At 43.1% G+C, this 19,242-nt stretch overlaps 1 protein-coding gene across 1 annotated transcript in view; it reads right to left on the bottom strand.

Moving 5' to 3' along the window:
* Positions 1–7,598: 7,598 nt before the first annotated feature.
* The window catches only part of crppa (CDP-L-ribitol pyrophosphorylase A), a 36,655-nt gene continuing 25,011 nt past the window's right edge, over positions 7,599–19,242 (bottom strand). Inside the window, exon 10 of the mRNA XM_014200612.3 lies at positions 7,599–8,783. Coding sequence (XP_014056087.1) covers positions 8,679–8,783 — 105 coding nt within the window. The 3' untranslated portion in view covers positions 7,599–8,678. The remainder of the gene's footprint in view (positions 8,784–19,242) is intronic.

Raw genomic sequence — 19,242 nt, 5'->3', positions numbered from 1 at the left:
TCAACTCCAAAACAGCCAATTAGAAGCGCAGGGACTGTTGCAGATCAATAAATTTCACCCGAGCATGGCGCTGCTACTCAGAGGCCCAGACTTCATTTGTAAGTAATAAGGGAAAGAGGAGGAATGAGGCTGTCGGTCTAGAGAGGCGTACTGAAGTCTCTGAAGTTCAGCCACTGGAACTCTCGTCTTGCGCCAAGTTATGGAATTATCTGAAGTTGTCTACCCAGCAAGAGAAACAACATGGAGTCATTATGGAATGATACATTGTATATAACAGGGGCCAAATTCCTAGAACAAGCATGAGAAGTCATGGCTCTACAATATATCCCAAAAAATTGCTCATATACATTATCCAAAAGCTAAATAGAAAATATAATAAATATCAATGGCTCATCAACTGCTTGAACTTGATTCATCGGTAACTATTGTGGGTTTCAACGATACAAAACATTCACGCAGCGAGACACATGCACCAACAAGGCATACATTCAATCCCACCCCAGAGCTGTCTATCTAAATGGGACGTGACAGTAGAAGAAAAGTCAGAGCGACGTCTGGAGACTTCCCTCAGAGGAAGTGAACAGTATGACTGATTCAGAGTCGTAAATCATTTCGGGGAGCCGCTGGGAGCTGCCAAAGGGAGAGCGTTTTCCATGTAGACTACTGAGAGAGGAGCTCTCCAAAGTCGTTCCGCTGCACAGCGTGGTGGCTAGATGGATGGCTGAAACTGTGTGTTATTAGTCATTTCTTCCCAAAACATAATACAAGTCACGACGCTATGATATGATAACAAAGTTTGTCGCTTTAGGCTTGAGGGTTTAATCTGGGAAACGGTTTCAATTTCACAGCACTGCAATGGGAATATGCTCAAGCCCTGAGGCACGTTCTGCTCTGATGTTTTCAGTTCTGTACCAATGGGAATCTAAAGTGTTACTGGGGGTTTGCATAGGTGTGTGTGTGTGTGTTAACTCGACTCTCACTGAAGGTGTCCTTGATTGAGAGGCATCCAAGGAGTTGAGGAGGAAAGAAACAAAGATGACTGCTTCCTCCGGCGGAGGAGGAGGGAAGATACCGTGAAATATGTTGATATTCCATCCTCTATATTGCATACAGATTTGCAACATGGCCATCAGAGTGATGGAGCTCCTGCTGTGAAAGAAAACTCACAGGTAAAACCAGTGCCAGGTCCACAGCTGCTTCCAACTAAGAGCTCTCCCTTTCTCTCTCTCTCCGTCCCTGCTCTCTCTTACTGTCTCTCTCTCCCTCTGCCCCCCCCCCCCCCCCACACACACACACACACACACAACACACACAAATCATTGCGCAGATCACACCGCACATCAAAATGGGATTCAGTACTACCCCATATATATGAATAGCAGTTACATCAAGACCATTTGTAACTGAGTGGTTTAGTCTGGAGTCCATGACACACAGCACACTTGAGTGAAATAACTGTAGAGCTCCATCCTAATCCCAGTCTAACTCCTAGACCTCTTCCCTCTGTTTGGTTTCTCAGCTGTTTAGTTTACATAAGAGGGACATCCCCATTTGTAAAGTTCATCACCACATCCCCCCCTCCACACACGACTCACACTCTCCACCTACGACAGAGCACTTCTACCCTTCCAAATACAAATAATCAGCCATGATGAGCGATACGGCCGGCCTGCGGAGGTAATCATAATGGCGGATAATCACCGAGCCCAATTTAGACCACTTCGTTCTACTGAACCAAGCCCACCCTAGGATCTTGGCATGGGGCTGCTATGTCGGCTGGATTTGGACCTCGTTCCTGCTGATGGAGTCTTTTGGATGTGTTTGGATCGGGTTTGTTTCCCAAACCTCTCCTCGAGTACACCAAGCTAGTTCCACATGTTTGATGTAATCCAGCAATAGCACACCTGATTCAGCTAATGATGGGCTTGATGATTAGTTGACTATTTGAATCAGGTGTGCTATTACTGGAATAAATCAAATAAGTGGAACTGCCTCTGGGTACTCAAGGAGAAGTCTGGGAAACACTGGTTTAGGCTGTAACTGGGGCCCAGAATCTTTCCTTGTCAGTTCACACCTGGCTTTACACACATGGCCATGTGAATTGAACACAGTGGGGGATGGGACATGCAGGCCAGGCACAGGAGGTTGGTGACGCCTTAATTGGGGAGGATGGGCTTGTGGTAATGGCTGGAGCGGAGTAGGTGTAATGGTATCAAATACATCAAACAAATGTTTCCATGTGTTTGATGCTATTCCATTCACTCCATTCCAGCCTTTATTATGAGCCGTCCTCCCTTCAGCAGCCTCCACTGAGGCCAGGCTATAACTAAGGCCAAGAACCTTTTCTGGTCATGTCATGTCATGTGGTCAGGTGAAACTCCTGGACCTACCCAAGGCCATGTGTGTTGAGCACAGTGGGGAATGGGACAGGCCAGGAATGGGGCTGATGTCAGACAGTACTTCAACAGCGTTTGCCTGAGTCTCTGTTTCCTCCAGTTTCATAGGAACCCATCAGAGAGCTGATACCCTGCTGATTCTCATCTATAAAGCTCACTGCATGTGTGGACCAGTGACAGCTCTGCGAGAGAGAATGTGTAACGAATTTATGTGGTGAAAAGCAGAGACCATATAGGACATAAGGGAGAGAGTGAGGGATGGAGGGAGTGTGGGATGGAGGGAGTGTGGGATGGAGGGAGTGAGGGAAGGAGGGAGTGAGGGATGGGGAATGAGGGATGGAGGGAGTGAGGGATGGAGGGAGTGAGGGAAGGAGGGAGTGAGGGATGGAGGGAGTGAGTGAGGGAAGGAGGCAGTGAGGGATGGAGGGAGTGTGGGATGGAGTGAGTGAGGGATGGAGGGAGTGAGGGAAGGAAGGAGGAAGTGAGGGCTGGAAGGAGTGAGTGAGGGAAGGAAGGAAAGAAAAGACAATGCTTTAAAAGGGACAGAAAAATCACTGAAGAAAAATCTTATTCAACATTTATTTAGAGAGCAACAGAGAGAGGGGTGAGACAAAGGAGTGTTACCAACAGAATTTGGAGAAGTGAGAAGTGCAAAGGAGCATTTTGAGGAGGTATTGGAGGAAGATACAATATTTGTAGAGGGCTGAGAGAGCATGGCGAGCACACAGGATGTGTGTGTAGCTGTAAAACACATGGCTGTTTGAGTAAAAGGTAATGGTCCATAGGGTGTGAATGTCTACATTCCAGATGTAGTGTGTGTGAGCGTCTCCCTCACTCACACACACACGGCGAGATTCTCTGTATCTCTTCTTACATCTATGTTCAATATATTCTCTCTAGGTGCGAATGATCATAAGACAAAACTGTAGCATTTTACCCACTGTAAGTTGTGCAACTCTGTCTGCTCTTTGTGTTAACCATTTACATCATCAGTACTCAGTTTATAGTCCTTCCCCACACTCATTTCACTTTCATTTCACCTCAATCATTTTCTCCTTTATCTGGTTGATTTTGATGAATGTGTTGTGTACTGGAAAATGTAACCCTCCATGTCAGTCTTGTATACCCCAATATAGTTGATCCCATAACTGTGGTCATTGTGTGTATAAAACCGACCCTGAGACAACCATGCACTGGTGCTGAATGAAGACAGATACTGTTTGCATTGGTTGGCCCAAGGGCTGGTGATTGCTATAATTATAACCAGTTCGGATAAACTACCTCAATCTCCTCAATTATAATTCACACACTTCCATCCACTAGATGGCAGTATTGACGTATGCAAAAATGCTGACCCTGCTGAATTTTTGGTGTATTCTTGACAGTGCTCCCGCTGGTTAAATTGGTCCGCTAAAACAGAACTAGTATATTTTCTTAATATATATTTTAAATTCATATTTTTCAGCACCCCTACTTCCTGTAGCTATGCTTTGTGCCTCTCACAATAGCTTTAGTGAGGATCTAGATTTGGAATGACATAAGAGGCACTAAACAGAACTGACCTGTGTTCAGCTCGCTCAATAACACTGTTGTACTTAGCACCATATCTCCTACACACCCTGACCTGGGTTCAGCTCGCTAAATACCTTCCCTCCTGACTGTAAATAACACTGTTGTACTTGGCACCATATATCCTCCACACCCTGACCTGTGCATCCCGTCTGTATACGGTATCCTCTTCGCTTTGACTGCTCTTTTGACCCTTGATATATTTGTTTTTCAGTATCCAGGAAGAACGTTTTTTCTTGTGGTCTGTGGGTGTATTCTCTGCTGCTTTGTGTTCTAAGGGACCCTTTGGCCCAGAGTTCCTAAACTTAGTGATCCAAGTAGTGATCCAAGTTGAGAGGAAACCCTAACACGCACACACGCAAACTCACACGCAAACTCACACGCACACACGCGCGAGCACACGCCTCGGGGGCCTCCTGGGAAGCGCCAAGGCCATAATCAAACCTGTCTGGTGAGGGTGATGACTGGCTGTCTGGGCCTGGCAGATCTACAGACCCCCATTTAGTTGGAACTGTGTTTGCTCTCCTGTTCAGCTCTGTAAAACAGTGAATAACAGTGAAAAATCTGCCTAGCTCTGCGATGTGGTGGCCATGGTCTCCATATCTGTCTAGAGTTAAACTAGGTCTGCTCAGACATAACAGATGTCTATGACAGTGATTTCAGTCAGACGCATTCTGGTAGACCATGAGCAGGGTGGCGTAGGTTACTTTCTAAATGTAATCCGTTACAGCTCCAAGTTACCTGTCCAAAATTGTAATCAGTAACGTAACTTTTGGATTACCCTAACTCAGTAGCATAATCGGATTACATTCGGTTACTTTTAGATTACTTTCCCCTTAAGAGGCATTAGAAAAAGACAAAAATGTATGTTACCAACTGAAAGACATCTATTGCAGAATAAATCAATGTTAAAGTTTACATAGCTGGCCATATATGGATGTTCAATTTTACTCTATGGGTTGGTTATGTAGGCTTCTTCTAACCTATCGCTTTCTACTACATATAATAATATGATTAAATTATATATTTACATTAAAAACCAAAGTCTATCAGAATTCCAGTCATTCTAATAAATGTTTTACACCCTGGATCTTCAAGAATAGGACTTGGAAATGTGGAAGTATAGATTAGCCAAATTGTTTTACCTGAGCATGACCCCAAAACTAAGGACTTACGAGCCAGCCCTACTCTGTTGTTTATGATTTTGATGTCATGGAGGACTGATTAGGCTCATTGATTCGAGTTGAAAAATAAATGCTGCACTCATTGAATGGCATGCTTTGTCAAGTGTGCAAAGCTTTCATTAAGGCAAAGGGTGGCTACCTTGAAGAATCTAAAATATAACACTGTTTAACACTTTTTTGGTTACTACATGATTCCTTATGTGTTATTTCATAGTTTTGATGTCTTCACTATTATTCTACAATGTAGAAAATAGTCCAAATAAAAACCCTTGAATGAGTAGCTGTGTCCAAACTTTTGACTGGTACTATATATATATATAATTTACAAGTCCAAAAACAGATGTAGCAACTACAGATTGCCCCTTTAAGTCTATCAAAAGTATACAGGTTTGAACACGTGTCCATTAGGCCTATGGATTTCATTAGGCCTAATCCGGTACTCCCTAACCCCTGGCCATGAGACTGGAGCCATGAGGCTAAAGGAGGGAGAGGGTAAGCCAAGGTGTCTAGATCAGAAACACTGGTTACCAAATAACCTTCTTTTTTTAACAAACAAAAGAGATAAAGATCAGTGATCACACTTCTTTTACATAATAAAAATATGTTTATTGCCTGTACAACTGTTTTAATGTATTGTGACTCTTCATATCATGGTGTGCTACAGCAGTGTTTTCCAACCCTGGTCCTCCAGTACACCCAACAGTACACTTATCATCATTTTATTTTTAACCCACTTTTTCTCCCCACTTTTGTGATTATGAGCTTGTCTCATCGCTGCAACTCCCCAATGGGCTCGGAAGAGGCGAATGTCGAGTCATGCGTCCTCCAAAACATGACCCGCCAAGACGCGTATCTTAACACCCGCTCGCTTAACCCGGAAGCCAGCTGCACCAATGTGTCGGATGAAACGCCGTTCAACTGACGACCTTAGTCAGGCTGCAGGCGCCCGAGGCACTAGAGCGCGATGAGAACAGTACACATGTTTATTGTAACCCCGGACCAGCACACCTGATTCAACTTGTCAACTAATCATCAAGCCTCAATGAGCTAGCTGAATGAGGTGCGTTTGTCCAGGGCTACAACGAAAATGTGTACTGTTGGGGATATTCCAGGACCAGGGTTGGGAAACGCTGTGCTACAGCAAATAAGACCATGGAAGTGAGCTCAATGAGAGTCCCTTGTGGAGAATGAACAAACTATAACTCTAAAGAGCTCATGCTGTACCATGATTATCCACCAGGTGTCCCTATATTGTCAGAGATGAACGTAGTACACTAACTTTTCTGATCAGTGGCTAGTCCTCAGACAATCAACTGACAACTGAAAGACGTGCAAATCACATGCAGAAAATGTTTGAACACAAAGACATGTCATCATATTATGATAAAACCTTCCCTCTGAAATCTGAAACAAGGTAAACAAGGTAAACCAATTTTTAAAAGACGTTCTCTCTCATGTCTAGAAGCATGCAGAGTGGAGTGATCCTGACCCCCCCCCCAGGCAGCTTCCTTCAACAGTCGGTATTCCACTACATTTTGGAGGATGTAAAACGTTGGAAATCGGATCCGCCCTGGAAGTGTAAACGGCATATACAAAGCAACAACAAAACCAATCGCTCTCCACCTCGGTACGGTCTGCTGTGGAATGTGCTGGGATCAAGAGTAAAAAGTCCTTTGATGTTGAGACTTTCTTCCACTCCTGTGAGAAAAACATTAACCTGAGGGAATCCTTGTTCTTTCTCTGGGATTCTCTCTTTCACAAACACACGTTATCACAAGCTCACTACACACACACACACACCTACTGTAGCCAACATGTTTGCGCACTCACACACACACACACACACACACACACACACACACACACACACACACACACACACACACACACACACACACACACACACACACACACACGTGTGAGTGATGGCTGACTGAGAGGAGGGATAAACAAGGTTACACTACTAACCTGGGTTCTGTATACCTTTGTACTATGCCTCACTTAAAGACTTACAGTAGGATGATAGACTATTGCCTTGGGCTCCCTCTTACTGTGTATGATTAGTCCATACAGCTACAGGGAATTACTGTGAGGAAGCTGGAGCTTCAATAGGACTAAGCTGCTTCATTATGGGCTCAACTGATGTGTGGGGTCTCAGACAAAGCAATTACACTCGTCCCTTTCATGTTCTGTATATTTACCAGAAACACTGATGTAAGGTCTGTGCTACTGTATCCATTTGAATGGAATATGTAACAGTAGGGATTGTGCCATTATAACGCCATAGGGAGATTCTCTACAAAATGGTCGATACGGTAATGAAACCAAAGGGAGAGTGAGATGTCCGAGGTGGTCTGCGAACCCTCAATGTTGTGGTCATAGTATAATCAAAACAAAGACAATTTATGTGATGGCTAAAATGAAAAGAAAAGTCGTTTTAATGAAAGCATTCTTTCAATAACATTTAATCATTTTATGCCTCCACTCAAACATGGCAGTACAAAATCACACATGTATACAGTAATGTCAACTCCTCTCCTCCATTCAGCAGCACCTTTATCTTGTGATCTAGAGACCATCCCACATTAAAAAACTATAGTATGCTATGGTATATATACACTATAGTATTAAGTATAGTGTTTTTGCAGACTGTGTTTACTATAGTAATCTGTAGCATTTACAGTTAACTATGGTATAAATACCGTCGTAAAAGAAAAGTGTAGTATATACTATAGTAATTAGTGCAAGTGTTTTTGAAGACTGTAGTATACTACAGTATTTACTGTAGTGTTTTTGCAGACATTACTGTAGTATTTACTATAGTGTTCTTGTTTTATTATCTTTTACACAGAAGTGGAGGCTTTTTTCCTTCAGGAAACCTTTTGGGGAAATACTAAAAGAGCAAATTTGCCATAACCTGTAGGTAGGTAGGACTGGGGTCTGAACGGATAGTTCAGAGCTTCTGGTCTTTTCTATAACCTGTAGGGAACACAATTATGGGTGGCACAAATTGGGATATGGGGGAGGGTAATGGGCACGGTATATGCCAATTAAATCCTGCAGTATTTACTATAGTTTAAAAAAAAGTGTTGTGTTTTTGCTGACATTACTGTAGTATTTACTATAGTATTCTACTGTAGGACTACACATGATTGAGGGATACTACAGTGTGTAGTATATTATACTAGAGTTTACTACAGAATTATATAGTAAGTACTGTAGTATGCTATAGTAAACTGTAGTATTTCTTCATGTGAATGAAACGCAGTACTGTTTGAAGTCTCAGACCATAGGACTATAGACAGTCTCACACACTTGCAAAGCGATCTTTCTTCATATACACCCGTCTCATGTTAAACTCTTCCCAATCCATCACACTGTTCCTTTTTCTAGTGCAGTTCATGACATACAGAGTTTGAAGGCTTGGAGTGTTTCTCAAACACACACCTTGTGGCCAAGCCGTAGGTGGGTAGTGATGAAGGTGGTCCGAGGCGAGGCTGGACGAAGTGATCTGCTCTTCCGGGTTGGCTCACGCCTGGAGCAGCTGTCCTGTAAGGGCGGGGCTTCTGTCCCGGATCAGAGCACATGACATCTGGGCCACCTTCTCCACTGACCGCCCCCAAAGTGTAGCTTCCTGCAGCATCCACATACATACAGAGAGACACTGTGAGGATCCTCAGTGCAAAGACACACAAAAAGAGATGGTGTTTGGATCGTCTGCATAATCTGATCCACAGACAGACATACTGTGCTGCTGCATATCCTGATTTATCAAACCAATCACAGTGGGGAGGATCTCCTTCACACAAGTTTGACTGTTCAAATACAATGCACAGCCCTTTGAGCTTATTTAGAACAGACAAAAACAGTACAATCCACCAAGTATACCCATCGATATTCACACACACACACACACACACACACACACACACACACACACACACACACACACACACACACACACACACACACACACACACAACCTGCTGGGATCACACCAAAAGCCTTGTGATTGACAGATACCGTGACTTACACAGAACGTCCCATGTCGAGTCCATTGTCTCTTAGGAGGATTCCTCCCTAGAAAAGCAGCCCTTCTCACATTCTCCGGTGTTGTAATGCCTACCGCATGTCCATAAAATCGGCCAAACAAACATCTGAATTCTCCTAAATCAAATTTTGTTAAGAATTCCCATTTGCAGGGTGGGTGGGGAAATGATCGTTGCCCACATGTGATTCGATAGAGAGTTCAATCAACAGACGGAAGCAATTTGAAAAAGGCAGAACTTCAAAATTAAACCTCTATGATTTTTTCGAAAGTGCGTTTCAGAATTACAGGTCCCGCTGCAGTCGTAAGCCCAGGCGAGGGCATTCTTTACAGTTTACAGTGCATGATATTGGACAGATCTGCAGAAAACCACACGTTCAACTACAGACAGAATGTGTGTGTCTGATCTAACAGGCTAGGGTCCCACTGCTTTTAAAAAGGGAGACTCTCTACTGTTGTGGTCGTTTGCTTTCGTGATTCCTCTGTGCCTTGTGTGTTTTTTTTTTTTCAGGCTGCCTGCGAATGCCTTTCGTAATCGTCTTTCACTCCCTTCTCCATTCCTGACATCAGTGAGTGACTCCCGGTTTGGGTTAGTAGTTGCTTGATGAGGCCCCCTCGTTGGGATAAGTCTGGTTTCTGTCTTTCAGTGTTTTAGAGAACTATGGTGCTGCCGTTCTGTTCCACCACTGATCTGAAGGGGATCTCTCAACATGTACTCTACTCTATTCAGCCTGGTCAATTTCACATTGGACCTCACGAGTTTGAATATCATCCTAGTCACGAAGCATTGGAAACTGTGGTGGAATGAGATTTCATTAAAGTCTTACGTTCTCCACGTTTGAATTTATTTGAATGATGATTGCTAGCGCGACTACTCGTTTGTGAACCTATAGCGCTTAATCTATTGCTACGGTGTCCATATTAGGACAGACTCAGAGTCACAAGGAGTTCTGCTCTCATCTCCCAGTGGAATGACTTGTGTAATTGGATTGTTGTTTGATTGTGTAAAATTGTAAAAGAAACATTTCTAATTCAGCCCCTCCTGGGTATTATTCAGATGAAACGTTATCAGTGACCAGACCTAAAAGACGTGTAGGGGCGCAGGGGAATGTACGTGGTGAGGTATGAGAGCGCTCAGAGCGGTGAGCGTGGAATCAGGCCTGACCGTGGTTAATGTGACTGAGCACTGGGATCCAGAACTCCTGGAGCAACTCCCTAATCAGAACCAGTGTTGGAGAGTCAGATGACCAGAATTTTCCACACCAAAAGGGGATCAGAGGCTACAACTGCTGCTAGATGGATCAGCAATCATCTATTGATTAAAGCAACACAAAATCATAATGGAGTCAAAATATGGTAGCTTTGAGCAGGTTCCAGGAGTATTTCATTTCAGCTTTTCCTGTGTTCGCCTATTATGTTTTTCTATTTACATTTGGCCCTGGTTTTAAGAAATCAGAAAAGCGCAGGGAATGAAAAAAAATTAGGCTTCTCCTGTTTTTCTTTAAGATGTACCAAAGTCATTGTTATTTTATTTAAAGGGATACTCTGGGATTTTGGCAATTAAGCACTTTATCTACTTCCCCAGAGTCAGATGTTTATTTTTACCTTTATTTAACTAGGCAAGTCAGTTAAGAACAAATTCTTATTTACAATGACGGCCTAGGAACAGTGAGTTAACTGCCTTGTTCAGGGGAAGAACGACAGATTTTTGGTGGATGTACTCATGGACACCATTTTTATTTCTCTGCATTCAGTATGAAGGAAGTTGGAGACAATTTCGCGAGCAAATGCTAACTAGCGTTAGCGCAATGACTGGAGGTCTATGGTATCTACTAGCATGCTAGCAGTTTGCATCAAACTGCATGCAGATATAAAAATGGTATCCATGATTTCATCTGATTCTGGGGAAGTAGATAAGGGGCTTCATTGCCAAAATCCTGAAGTATCCCTTTAATTACTAGTACTTGGCAATGCAGCCTGGTCTCAGAGTAGACGTAACATAGTAAACGTAAATTCGTTGGACTCAAATTAGTAAGATATGTTTGGTTTGGTATGGCTACACAAGACAGATGGTTACTTAAGGTAAAAACTAAAGTAGGGTGGTTGGTCTGGAAGAATGGGGGTGATATAACACGAACGTCTAGCAACCCAAAGGTCGCGAGTTCGAATCTCATCACGGAAAATTTTAGCTACTTAGCAACTAATTAGCATGTTAGCTAACCCTTCCCCTAATCATTTTAGCAAATTCTTCCCCTAACCTTAACCCTTTTAACCCTTCCCCTAACCGTTTAACCTAACTCCTAAACTTAACCCTTTACCCTAACCTATCTAAAGTTAGCCAGCTAGCTACAGTAGCCACCTAGTTAGAATTCGTAACATATCATACATTTTACAAATTCGTAACCTATTGTATGTTTAGCAAACTCGTAATATATAATACGAATTGTAATTCGTAACATACCATACGAAATGGATGATGGACATCCACCAATTAATACATACAAAACATAACATACTAAATGGAGTGTCTTAGATTTACATACAGAATAATATGAAATGCTCTGAGACCAGGTTGGGCAATGAGGATTGGGGCCAATACATCTGTGAGCAGTCAACAGAATATGGCAGCAAATGTAGTCTTTTACCCCAACATTGACTGGATATTCCAAAATTACAGAAATACACGTTAGTTTGTCAGTTTGAGATTGGGAGCCAAAGCTTTACGAGAAATCAAAGCATTCTAGGAAACCTGATTGCAACTCTTCCCCTTTATTTGCACCATAAGTAAAATAACCAATACATATTTTTTTTCTCTCTCAAACGGTCTTCAATCTAATTAAGAAAAATAACTTATTGATAAAGGCCATGGCAATCAGTTCATCACACGGAATCAATTCCAGAATGTTCCATGTGTTTGAGGCATTAGTGGACTATGAGGATGATCAATGTTAATTAGTCCATTATTTACCACCCAAGTGCATTGTCTAAGGGAAAGTCCGGGAAAGCTTTAAGAGTATAGTGCCATGTCATGGGCTCATTTGAGACAGCTATAATCCCAGCCCTTCTAAGTACCAAGCTAATGATCACTCCCCTTAACGAGCTCTGTTTGGTTATGAGCGCAGCATGACAAGTCTAACTGCTGGAAAATAAAAAAGAAAGGAATTTAAAAAAAGAGGAATCAAGAGAAAGCAACTGGAGATCACCAAGGAGGATCAACGTTTAAAGCCCCGTCTAAGCCTTTGCGTTGAATTTTTTTTCCACTCGGGAAATACACGCCTTTAAAATATGAATTATACTTCATAACAACGCATTATTAAATCAACTAGTCGCTCTCTGGTTCATGAGCAAGAATTGAGTCCCTTTGAAGTCAATACAGCTTTGAGCAGATACAACTGTCGCTGGCTGTTGCCAACTTGAGCAATCAGGGGAGAAGGGCCTGGTCAGGGAGGTGACCAAGAACCCGATGGTCACTCTGACAGAGTTCCTCTGTGGAGATGGGAAAACTTTCCAGAAGGACAACCATCTCTGCAGCACTCCACCAAATCAGGCCTTTATTATGGTAGAGTGGCCAGACGGAAGCCACTCCTCAGTAAAAGGCACGACAGCCCGCTTGGAGTTTGCCAAAAGGCACCTAAAGGACTCTCAGATCATGAGAAAAAAGATTCTCTGGTCTGATGAAACCAAGATTGAACTCTTTGGCCTGAATGCCAAGCGTCACGTCTGTAGGAAACCTGGCACCATCCCTACGGTGAAGCATGTTGTGGGGATGTTTTTCAGCAGTAGAGACTGGAAGACTAGTCAGGATTGAGTGAAAGATGAACAGAGCAATGTACACAGAGATCCTTGATGAAAACCTGCTCCAGAGGACTCAGGACCTCAGACTGGGGTGAAGGTTCACCTTCCAACATGACAACAACCCTAAGCACACAGCCAAGACAATGCATGAGCGGCTTCGGGACAAGTTTCTGAATGTCCTTCAGTGGCCAAGCAAGAGCCTGGATTTGAACCCAATCGAACATCTCTGGAGAGACCGGAAAATAGCTGTGCAGCGACGCTCCCCATCCAACCTGACAGAGCTTGAGAGGATCTTAGGAGAAGAATGGGAGAAACTCCCCAAATACAGGTGTGCCAAGCTTGTAGCGTCATACCCAAGACTCGAGGCTGTAATCGCTACCAAAGGTACTTCAACAAAGTACTGAGTAAAGGGTCTGAATACCTATTTAAATGTGATCCGTTTTTTTATTTGTAATACTTATTTTTAAACCTTTTTTTAACTGTTTTTGCTTTATCCTTGTGGTGTATTCTGTGTCGATTGATAAGGGGGAAAAAATGATTTCATCCACTTTAGAAAAAGGCTGTAACGTTACAAAATGTGGAAAAAGTGAAGTGGTCTAAATACTTTCTGAATGCAGCGTATAACTGGTTTCAGATTGAAATGTAGGCCTATCCGATGACAGAAAGAGGAAACCGAGGCATAAATAATGTCAGCTCACTCAAATTACTCTGCATGGTCTCGCCAGACATGGCGGGTACCTCTCCTGACCCTAGCTCACCCACTAAACTTGTCTGTCATTGGCAGAGTCTCTGTCTGTTCAGTACTCCCCCTCTTCGCTTCTTTCCACTGCTGGCGCTCCAGGATGCATATAAACCCCTCTCACTAATGAGGCCCTATCTGGCCCATTGTTACGAACACACGCACACTCAACAGGTAGTCCCTGTATAGTTATTTTCCACTCCCTGTATATAGCCATGATATTTTTACTCGTAATTGTTATTCACTGCGTATTTATTCCTCGTGTCACTATTTCTATTCGGAAGGGCCTGTAAGTAAGCATTTCACTGTTAGTCTACACCTGTTGTTTACGAAGCATGTGACGAATAACATTTGATTTGATTGACTTGCTGAGAGAGAGGGAATCTGAAACGAGGGCGGGGGGTTCATTTCTCCATGTCTCTAGCACCATCTAGTCTAGTCAGACCCAATAACATGTCCTCCAGGGCCGAGGTGGTTTTCCATTGGCTCTCAGTCTCACCATGTCTTCCAGAGGTTTAATATGGACGGGGAAAACAGTTGGTTGGGGTGCAACACCACACACAAATAGGCCTACAGTATCTCTGAGGCATAGAGAAGTGCTGAGACATGTGGAATAGAAAGACACCTGACTTGGAGTAGAAGTAAGTATAATAAAACAGGTAGTTTGGATTCTGGATGCTGATTGGTTGAAACAGCATACATGTAGTGACTGCATTGTAATCGATGCTTGTCAAATGCCTGATCTAAATATGTGTAGCAATAAATACGTATACACACTAGGTATAGTGCCCACCTGTGTTGTGGGATACAATGATTAAAAAAAGTCCCAACAGATGTATCTGAGACCTAGTGCTCTCACAACAAGGGGAGGTCCATTTTGTGGGACATTTCATATTAAACTAGGAAATACGAAATTAACCCAAATGAGCATGACAAATGCAGCATTAGACTAAAACCACAGAGCACTTTGATAAGTGGAATATATTTCACCGATATTACACATGGGGTAACCTCATTTTCCACTTTATCATGACAGTCTGCCATGGACTTTCATATAGAAAATTTCCCTGACAAAAGTCCATCATTTGTACATATTAGTGGGAAAAGTGTCACAAGTTATACAGTATACAGTGGGGGGGGGGGGAAGTATTTGATCCCCTGCTGATTTTGTACGTTTGTCCACTTACAAAGAAATGATCAGTCTATAATTTTAATAGTAGGTTTATTTGAACAGTGAGAGACAGAATAACAACAAAAAAATCCAGAAAAACACATGTCAAATGTTATAAAATTATTTGCATTTTAATGAGGGAAATAAGTATTTGACCCCTCTGCAAAACATGACTTAGTACTTGGTGGCAAAACCCTTGTTGGCAATCACAGAGGTCAGACGTTTCTTGTAGTTGGCCATCAGGTTTGCACACATCTCAGGAGGGATTTTGTCCCACTCCTCTTTGCAGATCTTCTCCAAGTCATTAAGGTTTCGAGGCAGACGTTTGGCAACTCGAACCTTCAGCTCCCTCCACAGATTTTCTATGGGATTAAGGTCTGGAGACTGGCTAGGCCACTCCAGGACCTTAATGTGCTTCTTCTTGAGCCACTCCTTTGTTGCCTTGGCCGTGTGTTTTGGGTCATTGTCATGCTGGAATACCCATCCACGACCCATTTTCAATGCCCTGGCTGAGGGAAGGAGGTTCTCACCCAAGATTTGACGGTACATGGCCCCATCCTTTGATGCGGTGAAGTTGTCCTGTCCCCTTAGCAGAAAAACACCCCCAAAGCATAATGTTTCCACCTCCATGTTTGACGGTGGAGATGGTGTTCTTGGGGTCATAGGCGGCATTCCTCCTCCTCCAAACACGGCGAGTTGAGTTGATGTCAAAGAGCTCCATTTTGGTCTCATCTGACCACAACACTTTCACCCAGTTGTCCTCTGAGTCATTCAGATGTTCATTGGCAAACTTCAGACGGGCATGTATATGTATTCTTGAGCAGGGGGACCTTGCGGGCGCTGCAGGATTTCAGTCCTTCACGGCGTAGTGTGTTACCAATTGTTTTCTTGGTGACTATGGTCCCAGCTGCCTTGAGATCATTGACAAGATCCTCCCGTGTAGTTCTGGTCTGATTCCTCACCGTTCTCATGATCATTGCTACTCCACGTGGTGAGATCTTGCATGGAGCCCCAGGCCGAGGGAGATCGACAGTTCTTTTGTGTTTCTTCCATTTGCGAATAATCTGTCACCTTCTCACCAAGCTGCTTGGCAATGGTCTTGTAGCCCATTCCAGCCTTGTGTAGGTCTACAATCTTGTCCCTGTCTACAATCTTGTCCCTGACATCCTTGGAGAGCTCTTTGGTCTTGGCCATGGTGGAGAGTTTGGAATCTGATTGATTGATTGCTTCTGTGGACAGGTGTCTTTTTTTACAGGTAACAAGCTGCGGTTAGGAGCACTCCCTTTAAGAGTGTGCTCCTAATCTCAGCTCGTTACCTGTATAAAAGACACCTGGGAGCCAGAAATCTTTCTGATTGAGAGGGGGTCAAATACTTATTTCCCTCATTAAAATGCAAATCAATTTATAACATTTCTGACATGCGTTTTTCTGGATATTATTGTTGTTATGCTGTCTCTCACTGTTCAAATAAACCTACCATTAAAATTATAGACTGATCCTTTCTTTGTCAGTGGGCAAACATACAAAATCAGCAGGGGATCAAATACTTTTTTCCCCCACTGTATGCCATATGTAACCCAAGAACAGAGCATATAACAGAGTTATACTCATTTAAAAGTTACTCCTCTACAGCAATCATCCACATCTCATATTTTAGTACCTAATACATGTTCTTTCTACATGGAAGTGTTCAATTAAAAGTGCATCGACAAATTAACTTAGAATAGGTATCAAAAGTTAGTGACATATGGGATAAACACAAATGCTCTCTCGCAAGCACGGACACTCACACGGACACACACACACACACACACACACACACTAGCCTTGTTATTCCAAACTGAAACCACACGTTTACAGAATGAAACTACAAATCATTACGGAGTCTATTTTTACATACTGTTTAAGAGGAGGATTTTGACAGGAGTAAGACTATATGTCTTTGAAAGAGGAGAAAACATCAGCAGACCACACAATAAGCAATCCTTTGCGTACTAGCTAACTTTACTTTTAAAATGCCACAGATGGGATCAACCTTTCCATCATGGAAGCAGAGCTGTGTATAGCAGTCCACCGCCACACATGAAGGGGCTCTTTGAAGTTTTGGGTTTTAGCAATTAGGAGTTTTAACAGTGACAATTTGCACGCCTCTGTCATTTTGAGATCTCAAGCCCTGAGGACTAGCTACCGAGGGCTCCCACTTCTGTTCCCTTCATGGATTGCCAGTGGAGCTGGAGTCCTCAGTAAAAACAGCTCATGGAAAAGCTTTCCTTAGCGCCGGGCCAAGTGCCCTGGAAAGAGTTGTTAGAATCACACTACCCAGCGAAGAAATCGTCCAGAACGGCCTGTTGAGACATACTGTATGACAAAATGTTTGGGACGCATTGTAATTTTCTTCTATGCTTGTTGTGCCGTTAGCCACGAGGGCAGTATCAGTTTCTGTGGGCAGTTTCAAACTCTTCCATGAGCAGATCCGCCTTGCTAAAAACGCTGAACATTTGCTTCTTGTTTATTACCGTCTAAAATAGTAGTCTAAAATAAGAAAAAGTTGTATAAGAAGCTCTCCCCAAATGACCTATGAGGTGAGTCCTGTTGGTACAATAGGACTGGGGGGGGGAAACACCTATTCCCTTTGGTTTAAAAGGATTGTGTTTCATCCTTCTGACAGCATGTCCTTTTCTTGGTATTGAGGACCCCCCACCCACCCCACCCCCCCTCTAATTCTATGGGGAGGCGGTAGCTAGGGGCTAAACAGACAGAGGGGGATAGCAGGTCTGGTTAATGTCTGGTTCAGAGACTTGATATGAGCCCAAACCTAACACCCAAGATTTGGAGTAACTTCATCCAAAGTACAGCCTACAAGGCTACTGCTTGGGCCATGCTAAATTAGGAAGACCCAACTCAACAGTTAAACCATTGATTTGGGATTAGTGATTCAGGCCAAAGGGTCTGGAAGTGAGGAAATGTGACAGGCCGCTGGTCAATGATTTTAGGGTGAGGCGTTGGACGTGGCAAGGTGCCAGAATGTCTGTATTTGGGATGACCTTGTCCCTCCCATTCTGCTGCACTTCATTTGAAAAGGACACGTATCGTATGAGAATTCTTAAGTGCGTCGATGTTGATCCTCCGCCACTCGTGTGGAACTTTTGTGAGTCTCCTCAGACTTTCCAGCCAAGGAAAACCACACTTGCATTGATACATAGCTGCTTCTTAGACCCCACTGATACAACAATTGCTGTTGCACAAACTGCTCACAGTACAGCGAGAAAACTCACTTTGAAAAGGCGTCTCCAAAATATTCTGACAACTACGGTACGTATAGACTTCCCTTTGACTAATCAAACAACAAACCCAGTCAAAATGGGCACACAGAGCATTTCAGCAAAGAAAATAAAAAGGAAGTCTGTGTTTCCATAGGGTCTTTTCAGAATGAATGCTGTGTTATTTCAACAAGCTCGAGTGAGTGATGACTTGAATTTGGCCCACCGGCAGACATACCTCTAAACAGTAACCAGGACAATGACTCTTCAGTTATAGAGGCATGAATACATGGGGAGGATGTATGCACTGGGACATACCAACCTCCACCCACACAAACACCCACCCACACACCCACCCACCCACACACACACACCTCATTTGGTTATGATAGTAGAAAGTCCCCATATTACAGATAAACATGACATGGTCTGTATCGTAGGACATCTTAGGTCAAATACAGGTACTGGTATTTTGCTCACTGACACCCCAGACATCCCAGACATGACACACCCTGGACTTAAACCCAGTACATCCTGGTCACGGCTTAGCGTCCTCACTTCCACTCCAAACACGGAGGGTAGAATGTAATCGCAGACATATCTCCCATAAGCCAGGCATACAAACACCGGTGCAACAATGTGTTTCTATACTTCTGTCAAAACAACTGCATCTCACAGACTAAACAACGAGGGGATATGCAGGCCGTGCGGCCTACCAGACGATGAGTGTGAGACTGAGTGGGCAGGCAATGGGCCGTGCAATTGATATCAAAACACTTCCCAAAAAATACCAATAGGTGTTTGAGACAGACGCATCACTGATTTAAATCAAATCTAAACGTTTGGAATTGGATTCTATTATCATCACCTTCAAAGATACAGTATCTGTAGGTAATGATGTTCTAACATTATCATCACCTTCAAAGATACAGTATCTGTAGGTAATGATGTTCTAACATTATCATCACCTTCAAAGATACAGTATCTGTAGGTAATGATGTTCTAACATTATCATCACCTTCAAAGATACAGTATCTGTAGGTAATGATATTCGAACATTGTAATCACATTCAAGGTTTA

This window comes from Salmo salar, chromosome 05 (assembly GCF_965601325.2).
Source record: "Salmo salar chromosome 05, fSalSal1, whole genome shotgun sequence".
NCBI classification, from domain to species: Eukaryota; Metazoa; Chordata; class Actinopteri; order Salmoniformes; family Salmonidae; genus Salmo; species Salmo salar.
Note: the sequence above shows the minus strand (reverse complement) of the source record. Positions and strands in the feature narration are given on the sequence as shown.